General features: G+C 40.0%; 1 protein-coding gene across 5 annotated transcripts in view; it reads left to right on the top strand.

Annotated features, from left to right (window-relative positions):
• arhgef12a (Rho guanine nucleotide exchange factor (GEF) 12a) overlaps nt 1–15,023 on the top strand; it is a 47,428-nt gene that overhangs the window by 16,861 nt on the left and 15,544 nt on the right. For 2 of the 5 annotated variants that reach the window (XM_086035726.1, XM_086035724.1), the window contains exons 2-9: nt 4,975–4,995; nt 6,296–6,387; nt 8,938–9,003; nt 12,061–12,159; nt 14,039–14,088; nt 14,265–14,322; nt 14,399–14,568; nt 14,686–14,805. In XM_086035726.1, the coding sequence (XP_085891852.1) occupies nt 4,975–4,995; nt 6,296–6,387; nt 8,938–9,003; nt 12,061–12,159; nt 14,039–14,088; nt 14,265–14,322; nt 14,399–14,568; nt 14,686–14,805 (676 nt within the window). The remainder of the gene's footprint in view (nt 1–4,974; nt 4,996–6,295; nt 6,388–8,937; nt 9,004–12,060; nt 12,160–14,038; nt 14,089–14,264; nt 14,323–14,398; nt 14,569–14,685; nt 14,806–15,023) is intronic. The other 3 variants (XM_086035727.1, XM_086035729.1, XM_086035728.1) reach the window with 3 other exon arrangements.

The following is a 15,023-nucleotide window of genomic DNA, read 5'->3' as shown; positions in this document are numbered from 1 at the left end:
TCTTTCTTCCTCCTCGCTCCAAAAGTGTGGTGTCGTACTTACTCTAGCGTTCGCCATATTTTATTTGTAACTAATTGTGTATTTCCCGTGGGTTGCGCGCCAAGCACCATGAATAAAAGCATTTTCTATACTACAAAAACCAAGACTCGTTGTGGTTGAGCATATGCAGAGTGTACCGTGCAATCGAGGTATTCCGATTGGCGTATTCCTGTTCACATATTCGGATTAGAAAAGGAGTAATCCCAGCATGTTATCCAGAATTTTAAAAACCCGACCAAGGGCATATTCGGGTTATCATGCGCATTCAAACAGATTTTAAAATCCCAACTACTGCCAATATTCTTCTTTTAAAGGGTTATTGTCTGCATGTAAACGTAGTCTTATACTGTAAAAGCATGTCAAAAGGTCAGTTTTCTCCATCTTTCAGGAAGTGTGCCAACAGGCAGCTGGATCTAAAATCCAATTTAATCAGGTCCTGTCACTTACTGTGCACCTCATCCTGTTCGCATTGTCATCCTGTTTCTTTCCCTCTGTGAGCTTCTTTGTTCTCATTACTGTGTTCATTAGAGTATTTAAGTCATTATGAGGAAACGTAACAATGGAGCACTGTTGTCTGCGAGACAGACAATTGACCGTTAATGCGGAAGCAGTGCAATTCTCGGCTGCAATATGTGGATTTTGCTCCAAGGTTTGTGCCTCTTTGGAAAATCTAGGTGAATTTCCCAAAACTGGGAGCCTTTTCAGTATGCAGGGCTGCATATATCGATTTTGGTGTGGTTCTCAAATGAGCATCAGGGGTTTGTTCTTTGGTGCTTATTTTTTTCCCCGACCCACCAAAGTCATGGATGATCTTAAAGACTTACAGCACGTCTGGGCAAAGTAGGGCCCGCAGGCCAGATCCAACTCATCCACAGTATGCAGTCTTTATTAAGTCAGAATAAAACATCAAGTATGTGCTACGGTATATTTATATTGATGTGCACACGTGTCTACAGTGCAAGCGAACAAGAGTAGCGATTCATCTTCAGTATTGCCAGCTTAGTTGCTGTATTTAGTGACTTCTCCAATCATTCTAGCAACTAGTACTGGGCAATATGGGGAAAAAAATATTTGATCACTACAATAAATTTTCAGTTATTCTATTTAAAAACAAATCTACAACATACTAGTATAACTGCTTGTCTTTTTTTCACTTCATTTTCAGTTGATATTAAACAAACCTGTATCAAATGAGAAATGCATCAAGTAGTCCTGCTATATCAAATTATCAAATGTAAACAGTAGAAGCACAGTAGCCCACTTATCAATCGAAAAAAAAGTTTGACATTTTCAGTAATTACATAAAAGCAATCAAAATTATTTCTCAAAGTGCACAGTTTCAAGTTTCTGATGTCTGTAGCCTCGTTGTCCAAGCAGAGCAGAAGATGAATCGTACCAAATAATATTGTTCAAAAGTTGCAGTGGTATCAAAACACAAACATTGTATTTTATGTTTCAGAAATGTGTGTAGCCTTGCATTGCAGCCAGAGCAGTAGATCAACAGTTCACAAAATTACTGCACAAACATTGCAGAGGTATTAAAATAAACAAACATCAACTTTCTGACTCAAGTTCCACAAATCAGTAGCCTAGTAGCGCAAACAAAACTAGCAGCATGAACCTTGTTTTCCGGTTAGAATGAAAACAAATGACCAAACTGAATGAAATTGCTCCATATAAACACCTCAGTCGGAATAAAAAGGCCAAATTCGAATGCAATTTCATTCTGATTTACAGGTGTGATACTGTATTTATTTTGCCAAACCGAACAAACGTCATGTGAGGAGTTTGATCGGAATAGACAGGCTGCGTCCGGTCTGCGCACGCTTTGTTTTGACATGTATAGTGACGACGTTGTTTATGCACTTGAAAATGACAGTGTCCTAGAGCTTGTCTGCAACGGGAGATCGAGTTTTTGACGATTGTAATATAATAACTGAATCATCTGCCCACTTTCACTGTAATTGATAAGAATATTAAACAACATTTAATGTAGTTGACCTTTTCATAGACTTTTATCCTCTTATCTTGGTGATGAAAAGCATTACTCATGTCATTAGCCACTTGAAAATCTATTTTTTTACATTATAAAATCACAAATATTGAAGCCATAATTCATTTTTTATTTTCTATTTTAGGGTAATTATTATGTTGTGCCATTGAAAACGTATGGAGAATTATTTTTATCGTATTGTATAATATACTGCAATAACCACAGTAATGTTCTTCATAATCTAAAAATATTGCAATTCAGACAAATTTTTCTGGCATTGAGTTTTTTGTTGGATGGTAGCTCTTCAGTTTAATATTCACTATTAAGTGAACTGTCTTTTTTCTCTTTTATATTGATAATTTCCCTCTAACCAAGCAAAAAATCTAAGTAGGATACTGGAATACTAAAAAAAATTCTTAGCTGCAACCCTCTATTCAACTCCTTTCACATTAGTATTGTTTAATAACATACTTGATTTCCTTTCTGAATCATACAACTAGCTGTATTTGAGTGTCATGTTTTCATTAGCGCCTGCTTGACGAACCGAAGCCGGCCTGCTCAGTTTTGCCATCCGCGTTGGCCCATGCCATGTACCACTTTGGTCTGTGTGTTTATACGCTGTTTTGTTTTTTTTCTTTTTTCCGATCTCTCCAGTTCCAAGATTTCATGGGAGGGAGTTGGTTACTTAAAACTTAGGGATTTTTTTTTTTTCATTCTCTCTCTCACTGAGTCTCTGGAACTTATTACAGACCGAGGCATTTTCATAAACGGGCCATTCAGTTGCCCAGTATGGCTCTGAATGGGACACACTGTCACTGGGAGAAAGAGAGTTAATGGTCGCTCGTGAGTCGTGAGACCGCCCCATTATGAAGACTGAAATATGCACTTACTCGCTCCTCTGTTTTGTGCCGTAATGATACGTTCTTTAGTGGTTCAACAATATAGGTGTTTACCTTCAACTGCTTTATACACAAGGAAATAACACTCACCCTCATTGTCGAAAAAAAAAATGTATCAGCAATCGGCAATATCAGGGGTCAGCAACCTTTTACACTCAGAGCCATTTCGACCGGTTTTCCACGGAAAAGAAAACATTGTTACACTTGTAAAATTGTGGGTTGCTCATGAAATCCATCCAGTCATCCATGTTTAAGAAAATTATTTTTTTTTTGTTAAATGAACACATTTTGAAGTCTTACTAAAAAAAAAAAAAAAAGCGCAGAGTTGAAGGTCTCTTTCAAATGAATTAAAAGGCTGAACTTAAATTATCCATCCCGCAAACATAATAACAAATAACATACACTTCTATCGGACGCTTAGTGTAATTTTATTTTCCCAAGCCACAGACCCGCAACATAAGGATGAAAGAGCCGCGTGCGGCTCCGCAGCCATGGGTTGCTGACCTCTACCTTGGGGTAAATAAGAGAGTACTGTACCTCTTTGTATTTCCATGTACTAAATTGTCACATTATGCCTGCAACCTTGGTGAGGGTCCCTTGAGATTTGGAAACTGATGTCAAGACAATTTTTTTCGTTTATTCAGACGTGTTCTGTAATGTCAGTAAATTATGTGATCTTTACATCACTATGCACCAAAGAAGGTGTGGAAGTGAGTTCTATGACTGTTTGAGTTGTGATGTCAAGGATCGTTCCCACACAAACGCGAGCAAAACCAGACACTCACACAATCAGATAAATAAGTGATCTCCGAGGCAGAGGAAATTTGACCTGGAAAATTCTTTAATCTGCCGCTCAAGAACTGATGTTTGATCTGGATTATCATGTTTACCACTATATGTGTCCCAGTGAAATGCATCTTGTTTTGCACTTTGCATCTTGTCATGAACATTTTTGCTAGAGATAGGCCACTATGTTTTTTTCAGGGCCGATACGATTATTAGTAGTCAAATACGCCGATAACAGATATTTGGAGCTGATATTTATTTTCAGTAAAAAGGAAAATATTGCCGTCAAAATCTAAAAAAAATAAAAAGTTAAAACTCTCAACTTTGTTGAAGAATTATTTGCAATAATGTGTTTTATGTGCCTTCACTAGTCCAAACATAACATTCTGATTAATATTGTGTTTGTGGATTTCTGTTGACTGAAAACAACATCACGGTTGCTCAGTGCTCACGGCTCACCTGTTTCCTGAAGCTGAGCCATGGTTGGTCATTATCTGAGCCTTGAGCAAATGTATAAGTGGGTGTATTTTTCTGCTTAACTTATATTCCACTAACGAAATATTAATCAGAATGCCATACTTCAACTAGTGGGCCTGCATAGAACATATTCTGCAACAAAAATATGTTTGGGTTGACTTTCTCATTAACCCTTTCATTCACAGTGGTCACTACAGTGGACAGCTATTTAAAAGTTGCTTTCGCCTATATTAATGAATCTAAATTAAAAAAAATATTTTAACCCTTTCATGCATTAATTATGATTTGGTGTAATTATTTAAAATATAAATATACATTTTTTTGATGAATTAGTATAGGCGAAAGCAACTTTTAAATAGCTCTCCACTGTAGTGACCACTGTGCATGAAAGGGTTAGCATATGTTTATTGAACAATTTTTCAGATTTGCAAAATGTTGATTTTTTTTTTTTTTTAATTATACATTTTTGATAATATACATATTTGTTGTAAAATTCTAATAAAAGGTTCTGAGAGCTCCCAGGGTCATCAGCATGTCTTAAAAAGTTAAATGAAAACTGAAACAATAGCTCCTTCTAGTTTTCTGCAGTCAGTGAAGTTCTAACACACTCTTAAATTCATTTATTGGCCATCAGATTTAAAAAAAAAATGGCAGATGCCTATATTAATCCAAATGGTCAATATCGGAGCGGATAATCGCTTTATCCCTAGTTTTTACTTTAATCATGGCGGGTTCATCATTGTGAGACGTTAATGTTGGCTCTTCTCATCTCTCCCACAGGTTTCCCAAGAAAGCAAACAGGTAAGAATCTTATGTTGCTGCAATACAGAAGTCCACTTATCTTAGACTAAATATGCCCTCCTCCACCCCCACCCAACTAACGCGCATGCACACACACACACACACATACACACACACGGTGAGGGACAAAGGAGTCCCTCTTCCAAGTGCGGCCCATCACTGCCTTTCACTGTGAACAGAACAGTGGCCTTTCACATTTGGGGCCGGCATAGGCAGCAACAACCATACATGGCCTGCTGAGGTCCAAGCCAGTGCGTGGCCTTGTGGCAACTCTTCTTTGGAAAAGGCCTTTCTCTGGCCTTGCTCAGTGGAGCGCCTCCACATCCTCTGTGGCTGTCACATTATACACCATGACACATTCGCTGTGACTCATACACATTATTGTCGATGCTGAAGTGAATAATTGTTGCTTCTGTGTGGCAGATTAATTCTTAAACCCTCTCTTAAATCCTGCCTATCTTGCTGCGTCGGCATTGCACGCAAGCTTTTTGAAGTAACTTTTCATGAATTACAAATAATATCTATTTTCTCCAACAATATCAATTGGGGAATGCTGATTGGCTGATTCAATGTTTGTATTTTGAATCAATCTTAAACCATATTAAACTATTCAGAATTCCAGTGATTAACCATCATAAAACCTTATATTAACTGTGCATGACATTTTAAGTAACATGCTGTCACACATGTGCAATAAGTATTTAACCACTTTGGAATGAAAATGTAAAGCAATCCAAAACTATACTTCAATAATAAGCAATTTAATATCCATTGATCTGTTAATGATTTTAAAGGGAATCGGAGAAGCCGTCAATGTCGAATGAGCTCCCGTTTCCATGCCAGTGTCATATTGAGCACAACGATGCTGCCTGCAGCAGTTGTGCCATGGCTGACGTCATGTTGTTATTCAGCCAACAATTGCCTTTGCTGCTGCGCCCAAGTAGTGCATTCCGTTTTCCTTCAAGGCAAAGTCGTTTGAACAAATTCTCAACGATTTAATAATTGGTTCATTCTTTGGGTATCGAAAAGATGGAGTACGTTAACTCCAGCTGTAACTTCCTGTGTATATTCTTCTTTCCCTCAAAGCTTGTCTTGAGTATGAGTCTGCGATGTCTATGCTATGGCAGATGTTAAGAATGTGGCCTACAGTATAGACTTGGACTCAACCGACCAATTGTGATAGCGCTTGTTGATGATGTCATCATATTTGTAACCACATTGCTAAGCCCTAGCCTAGAGTAAATTGTGATGTAATTTAGCTGTTCCATTTGGATAATTTTCTGTTTTATTTTAATTTGAGAACCAGCAGCATTCTCAGCAAAGACCACCCCCCGGACAAGAAACCCAAAAGTGACAAAACCTCGCTTCCCTCCAATGAATTTGACCCGACAGGTAATGCCCTGATTTTGTTCTCTTTTTCTTTCCTTCCTGAATGTATTCTTCCTCTTTTCCCCCATCTCAATGCTTCATGTAACTGCCTTGCTCGTAACGGTGTGTCCCCATCTATTTCGCTTTCTGTTGTTTCACAAAGCACACAGTCTAAAAATGCGTGTGTTGATGACAGCATGCGCAAGGCAGCTGAGATGGTGAAAGGTTTGTGTGTCCCGAATGCTTTGTGTTGTCTTTGAAAACTCTAACCAGCGTGGTCTGATCTTATCTGCTCTTGTTCTGAACGTGTTTTGAAAATAGTCTGTCTCTTTCAAATCAACCAAGTATAACACTGTTAGATGGTCACTGTCACATTTTAATTTCTTTATCTACGCAGCTGTTTGGGTCTTTAATGTTTGCTAGGCTGTTGCCATTTTACATGGGGGGGGGCAACTGTGCTGTCTGTGTGTTTGGGTGGTCTCAATGCATATTTAAAAATGCGGAAAACGCGTCTAAAGCAGTTACACACTTCAGACTGCTCTTTTTTAAGGGTTAAGAAAGACACAGTTTGATATAGTAACATCCCCTGTGGTTTTTGTCATCCATCTGGGCAGTACGACTCAAGCCCTTTTCTGTAATCAAAATGTCTTGAAAAAAAGAATCCTTAGCACCGCATGATGGATTATCCCTGAATGATGCAATAACACGTGAGCAAGTTGTGTTCTCTGGGAAGTTCCAGTCAGTCTCCACTAGGTTGTCTGCTTATGGGAGGTGCCGCACATACTAAGAGCCACATATTAGTCAGATGATTGGAAATGCCGTTGATACAGTAAAGCAGAAATATAAAGGCCTTTCAGATTTTCTATTTGCGTTCGGAATATGTTTTCCAGTCAAAATAACAATTAAAGCTCCTTTTGAAACGAAATAATTCCTCTTTAAGTAAGTTTCACTAATATTAGGCATGGGCCGATTACCCTTTTTACTGTTTACCACGGTTATGACGTTTTTAAAAAGTCAAGGTTTCAATTACCGCTACAACATCATGAATAAGCTTTTCTTTCTTCTAAACTGCGCATATCCCGCTGCAATATGATTGGCTGCTTGCGGAGAGAAGGGCCGCCTCTTTGAAGCGGGACACTGTGACTTATGAAGAATGTTAATATTTATTTGTTTATCTTTAACGTAACAGGGTTCTTAATGCAGTGATTCTCAACCAGTATGCCGTGAGAGCTCATCTAATCTGGTAGTAATCAGACAGAACTGACAATACTGAAGTCCATAAAATACAAAACATAAACAATCTGGAATCTGACGGTTGTGATATCTGTGGACTGGCTACCATGACTTTGCCACTGCCAAATAATACAAGTGTACTTTCCAATCTCACATAGTGCTTTCTCAGCATCTGCAAGGTGCATGTGATTTTCATGATCAGGATTACATGTGTATTGCTTCTATTTTCTTGGTATGTAGACTATGGACAAGAAATCAATTTTGAAATGAATTTTAAACAAAACTTAAATTGATTATTACCTTTATCAGAGAAAAATAATTACAGACCCACAACATTTAGAGCTTTGAGGAACTCTAGCCACAAAGAGCTTTTTAACCACCTCGGTGACTTCAACCCCAGAGATAGGAGAGCCCACCTCAAAGTCCCTAGACCAGAGAGGGCCTGGTGAAGCGCATCTGGGCAAGAGAAAATGTATTCCGCTATTGTTATTCTTCATCTTTTGAGCCGAGCTTTGTCTGGTCCCTCATCTACGATGCGTTCACAATTTAGCCCCTCGGATCGTTTTGACACACAAACCCCTCATCCGCTATAAGGTGACGGCTCATGGTAGGGGAGGCAACATACTTATTTTTACGTTTAATTTTGTGTTCTACTTTTGCATCGTCATCATTCAGGGGAGTACTCGTGGTTTGATGAAAGGGTTCTTCTTAAAAGAATTGGGTGGGGTCCATTTTCAAAGGGTTCCATATTATCCTACTATATCAGTATCCAGAACTACTTTTTGCACACAGGCGTCAACTTGCCTCTTATAACTTCCAACACTACCACTGAAGGTGGAAAATTGCCTCATCCTGTCTCATAATGAACACAGCACAACTTGACAACTTTTACAGGTAGTTTACAGGTAAATGGGGCTTTTGAGCGTAATAGTGGTTGATTGAAAACCATGTTTCAGAAGCCTCTTGAAATTCAACGTTTTAGAGTCAGGCTTATGTTAACAAAATGATTTTAATGCAAGAGGCAACATTTGGATTTTTTTTTTAAAACTTTGCATGCCTTTGTATCTTGTGTATTCAACTGTCCAAAGAGTGCAACGCAATTTCAAGTCAACAAGTTCAATGTCTGGGACCCAAGCCATTGCTGCGTGTTCATTTAATATTTTTTTTATACTATTTGTTTCCTTTTCCCATAATCGTTTTTCTCCCTCATGATTTTCTATTCCGTGTCTTTCCTTTCTTTTGTGTTGGTTTGTGTTCTGTGTGTGTGTGCGTACATGTGTGTGTGTGTGTGTGCGCGTGCACGCCTGCCATGCTGTCTGCGTGGTTGGGGGCTGTGAGCAGAGGCTCTGGTGGTGCAGAAGAGTGGAAGCAGCAGTGTGCTAGCAGAGGGGAAGCCTGAGTCCTGTGGTAAGGATGCTCTTGCTGGGGTGACTGGTGTGACATGTACACATGCTTTAACAATCTATACACGCTGGTGTGAGAATGCCTCTAGATGAAGACGACACTTTTTTTTACCCATTCTCCATGGATTATTTGCAAGACCTTTTGTCTTTCATCATATAGTGATATCTCGGAATTAGAACGTAAAAATGACTGCAACAACGCAACAGAGAATTTTTGGTTGCTGTTGTTTACAACGGTTACCAACCTCAACCAGACAAGTTACAGACAAGACAAGAACAGAAGAATACAATACTTTGTACTCTTTACATACGACAGTGTTACATATCGTCACAATCTTAAAATAATGGCCTAAGTCATATTTATTCAGTTCTGCTCCTAAAATGAAATTATTAATGTGTTTTCTGAAAAAAAAATACTTTGGCCATTATTTTAGGAAGATGATAATATATTCGTGTATTGGCAGCCAAAAATCATGCAGCAGTAACCTAAGAGTTGAGCGCCTGCAGCCATAAGGCCTAGATGCACCAATCCGACGTCGGAGGTCATGAAGCATTGTGGTGTCTGATTGCGCAGTCTGATTGGTGTAGTGACCACCGCCATAGTGTCGTAATCCGTCAGGAAGCGTCTGGTGGGCGTTTACGCATGTTGAATCGGCATCGCCAGTCGTGACATTTGGTCACTCTGATTGGCTGTTAGCTAGCAAATTAGCGCTCGGAGCACCAACGGGAAGTGGCGAATGCGAATAAACAAGAGCGACGGTTGACAATATAAGTATTAAGTATTTTTAGGTTCACTTTGCGTGGGAGTGAGCCAAGAATATAGCTGAATGCATTGTTTATGTTTTTATGATCCGCCGCCCCGGCCAATATCTTTCCGGTTGGAATTTTCTAACCATGAGAAATAGTGATGACCACTGCCGACCGTATAGAAGGGTATTACATCTCACGCATGCGTAAAAGGTACTTTAATGGTCAGCATCGCTGTCTGTAGTGGTGTATTTTTCCAGCGTGACGTGCCGACAGCCGGCCCGACGCCACAGAGGGCTAAGCGTCGGTCACTGTTGGCCAACGTCGCATTGGTCTATCGAGGCCTATAGAGATGAGTCACTCAACACGCAGATTGACGAACAGGTTATCAAGTTAACAGCCAGCCAACTGAACATGCTCATTCACTGACGCCCATGTCACTCACCAGGCCAGGCCCCATCTTTTAAAGCTATTCACACTCAATGACAAAAACAACAGTGGAAACGGAGGACGGCAACCCCAGCTGGACAAAAGAAAATACCTGCACCTCACACACGAATGTTATTTTGTTTAATAATACAAAATCAGTTTTTATAAGACTATTCCATAAATTAATAGGATAATTGGTAAAATGATTGATTCCCAAAATATTTAATAGCTGCGTCAGTAGTCCAATTTTCATATTTTTCTTGTCTTATTCATGCCAACGGTTAACTTGTTTTTTTTACTTGTGTGACAGTTAAGAAGATAGTTGATCAATAAAGCTTCAACAGGGCAATAACGCAATGGGTTATTTTGATTACTATTATTTTCTTTAAGAATAATTCTTTTAAAATCTGAAAAATAAAATTGTCGCGGACTGCATTTGTTGTTTTTGAGGTTCGATTGCCCTTTACCCCCTGGGCTCCTTCGTTTATGATGCATAGGCTTGAGTGTGCTCTATCACTTTTAAATATCCGTTTATCCCCTAGAGTACATTTTTCTTGTGTGCCAATAACAGATCAGTCAAGGCCTCTGAATAATGCATTATCTTAGAAGGATTTGCCTGCTCATTGACCATGTCAGCACTCCCACTTGTTGTGATTTTTTTAAAGCCTGACCTAAAACACACAGTTTAGCGTGGAACACAAGCACAAAATCAGCATCAAGAGGTACATTCACACCAGCTCTTTCGCCCATATGGCATAATCACTTTGACACCTCTGCTTTCTTCTTTCCCCTCCCCCCCTTTTGCCCCCTCAGCCCTGTCTAGAGCTCTGTCGCTCCTCTCCTCCCCCTCAGCCTGGGGCTGTTTGCTTCCCCAAACCTCTCTACATCTATTAGCTCCCATTTCTTCCACTCACCAACCCCCAACCCACCACTGCCCTTATTGATCCATTCACCTCTCTGGTTGATGCGCCAATCGTCAGGAAATCTCAGCCACAAGAAACTAGTTCAAGCGTCACCTTATGCACACTGGGTCACTTTTAACTAGTCTACTTTCTAAGATAATTTGTTCAAAATGCACTTTTTTGGTGTTGGTCCTTATGCAATTCTGACTTTCTGTGCTTTTTGTCCTGTCAGTCCAGTCATTCTTTTGCAGACGTTAGATAAGCGCTAATCTCCTCTCGCCATGCTAAAGAAGCCAAGCGTTAAGAACCTGAGAAGAATCCTTTCCCCCTTAGGGCAGTGAGAAAACCAGCAGCAATGTCTGGATCGCGAGATCACTTTCAGACATGCTCCAAAACAAATGCACGGCCAAAGGCATTCACATTTAAATGATAATACTGTAATGATCATTTCAAAATGTTTTACTGAAGTTTCTTTTTGTGTAGCTTAGTTAAACAATTCCTTGTCATATGAAGAAGACATTGTGCAGCTGTTCTTTTCTACACGCAGAACAGAATACAGTAGATTCTCCATAATACAAGACAGTATGTTAAACTGGTTGATGAGTTCAAACTGTTTTTTAACTACTAACAAGCAATGTTTTAAGTATTTATTTATGCAAGTATAAGATGAAGTTATGAAGTCTACTATTGTTATAAACAATTGAGAACCAAGACTCTATGATGAGGGGAAATGATCAAAAGTGACGAATATAATGACAGCCAGCGTTTGAAGCCAATGTACAGTAGTCTCCATCCTGATTCATTGCTGCTTATACAAGAGGGGAAAAAAATGTTTATTTGCATGTCAAATGTGTGCAAAATATAAAGGTAGATCATACAACATTTTGTCATTTAAACATGATAAATGTCTGATATTTGATTCAGATCATTTTAAAGACGGGTACACGCCCCGACCCCGTTTCGTGTCTTTGTCTCACTTGCAGGTCTGGTCCAGCGATGTGTCATCATCCAGAAAGACGAAAATGGCTTTGGGCTCACAGTCAGTGGTGACAATCCGGTCTTTGTGCAGCTCGTCAAAGAAGGTGACACGAGACTCGACGATTCTCATTATTTTGTTCGAATAAATGCCGCAGGGAAGCCGCCGCCACTGACACACTTGAGGCGCCGTTGAAGCTGCCGATTGTCTATTTCCTGAGTAGTTACATATGAGCAGCATTATCAGGTGCAGTTTTTCTAAGAGAGGACTTGGACAGGATATGTGGTTCCTGGCAGCGTGTTGCTGACTGTGGAGGACGATGTGTATTGTTATCAGGTCACAGAGCGAGAACTGTCATCACTCTCTTTGTCTGGCTGCTCTTTGCTTTCTGAATGAACCTTAAAGAAGCGCACACAGTTCCATCTGGATAATTAACCATTGATTTGATGCACTATACGTTAGTTGACTAGTCGATTTGTCAGCTTAACTACTCCTCAATAGAATTTAGAGCGTGATGTTGACTAGTCTGTTATTAATTATGTTTGGCTTGAGGAGGAGGCAGAGCCTCTTGCAGCAGGCAACTCGGGTGCGCTGAATTAAATTAGTTTGTCACCTAATTGATTCAAATTGGTTTCTATTTGTGTTGTGCATGGTTTCTATTTGTGATTGTGCAAAAGGCAGGATTGAAATGTTTTTTTAGCCCATACTAAGAAAGTGGAAGCAAAGCAGGGAATTATTCCACTCCGCACAAAGAAGCCCGTGTTTATATGCAAGCACCACAAATTCCCACCATGCAGAACACGCTGCTGCGGTGGGTCCAGAATGGGGACAGTTTTCCCCGTTTGGCTAAGTTGTGCAGACATTACCTGGCTGTCGCAGCGAAAGGCATACCAGGTGAGAGGGGTTTTTTTTTCCCCCCTCTGGCTGCACATACCATCAGGCGACAGCTGGCGAGCCTTCACCTGTCTCACGTCCATGGTCTTTGTGTTCTAATACCTATGTGCTGCATAAAGTCAGTGTATGAGTGGTCTATTGTCAGTGAATATAAATTGCTGCAAAGCCTTCCCTCATGTTTTTTTTTATACTACACTGAAATATTTTAAATGACGTCATGAGCAACTAGTTGACGTCGACTCAACTTTAATTAGTGTCAACTTTAAAGATGAAGGTCAACCCAATCTTATTTTTTTCTAGAATATGTTCTATGCAACCCCACTAGTTGAAACAAGGCATTCTGATAAATATTGCGTTTGTGGAATAAGAGTTAAATCCACCCATTGTTAGCCATCTCTGGTGGCGGCCATTTTGTCACTTCTATGAAAATGACATCACAACTACTCAGGGCTCAGGTAACGAGCAATCACGGCTGATTGCTGTTTTGTTTTCTGAAGCTGAGCCATGATTGGTCGTTACCTGAGCCCTGAGTAGTTGTGATGTCCTTTTCAGTCAACAGAAATGACAAAATGAATGCCCCCTGAGTTGGCTAAAACAGGTGGATTTTGCTGCATAACTCTTATACCACAAACACCATATTAATCAGAACACCGAATTTCAACTAGTGGGCCTGCTGGGTACATATTCTTGGAAAAAATATGTTTGGGTTCATTTCCCTTTAAAGAAAATCTTAAGTCGCATAACCACTATCATACTGGTCAACACAAACAAAACACAAATATTCATTTTAAAAGTGAAGCAAATCTATGTCCTTCATCTAAGGCTTCATTTGCTAGCACTTAGCTGCCTCATGCCAGTCTTAAAAAGTAACCCGACAGGAGTTGCAATAAACCTGTCTCATACAGTACCTTAATCTTTTGAATGGGGTGGAGCTGTGAAACAGGTCCTTCACAAAGTATAACCACTGTTGTCAACTCAAATAGCTGCTTTGATCTGTCAGGGCAGTATTTTTTTTATTTTAAGTGTTCCACCAATTTGTTTTCCTTCTCTATTTTTTTTTTTTAATGCTTTGATCGCTGTGTTTTTGTCAGATGGTGCTGCAATGCGGGCAGGTGTTCAGACAGGAGACAGGATCATCAAGGTAGTGTGTTTATCTGCAAAAATAACCCCCCTCCCTTTACTGTGTAAATACAATTGTCTCCTTGTCAAAGGTCGAAACAGGCTGTAGGCCGCCACCTTCTGGCCAGTTTTTGTTTGAATGTTTTGTTTTTAGAAAATTGTATGTTTTTAGTACGTAATGCTGATGGTGTGTTTCAGGTTAATGGAACCCTTGTTACCCATTCAAACCACATTGAAGTGGTGAAGCTTATCAAATGTAAGTTAATTTTCAACACAATGTAGACAGTATTTACACTTTTGCTTGAATTAAACCAAATTTCCCCCTCTTCTAGCGGGCTCCTATGTGGCCCTCACAGTACTGGGTCGCCCTCCGGGCCTTGCCCAGATCCCCCTGTCTGAAGCCGAGTCTGAAATGCTGGGCATTACTGTTTCCTCCCCAAACTCGCCTGCAGCTGAACGTCCATACAGTCCTCATGACCGGCTCTCCTCCACGCCTCAATGGGTACTTTTTTATGAATTACTTCACACGCTTTATGGTCGTACAAAATGACATCTGCAGTTCTAAAAGCTTCTATTGCTTCCAATGTGTTTTTTGAACTGTACATACCTTGCTGTCCAGGCGATGAAGGAAGAGCACGGCCGACACCCTTCCCCCAAACTACTGAAAGACAACCAGGAAGCTAAGAAACACATTCCACAGCTGCAGGGTCAGCTCTTCAAGGCCGCCGGCGCAACACAGGTAGGACAGATCATACCTGAAAACAAACAGTCAGGTATCAAGGCACATGACCTACCAGCAACATCCAGAAGATCTTTGTACAAGTCAGTGTAGAGCATTTGGACTGCAGACAAACATTAATCCTAATCTTATTTGAGGATTAGGCTTCTGTGGAAATCCACTCTATTGTGCCCATACCATCTTTATCTACCACACTACCTAATGTAATCGCCACAGGT

This window comes from Filicampus tigris, chromosome 7 (genome assembly GCF_054856515.1).
Source record: "Filicampus tigris isolate MCC_2025a chromosome 7, RoL_Ftig_1.0, whole genome shotgun sequence".
Lineage (NCBI taxonomy): Eukaryota > Metazoa > Chordata > Actinopteri > Syngnathiformes > Syngnathidae > Filicampus > Filicampus tigris.
This window is presented reverse-complemented; position numbering and strand designations above follow the sequence as displayed.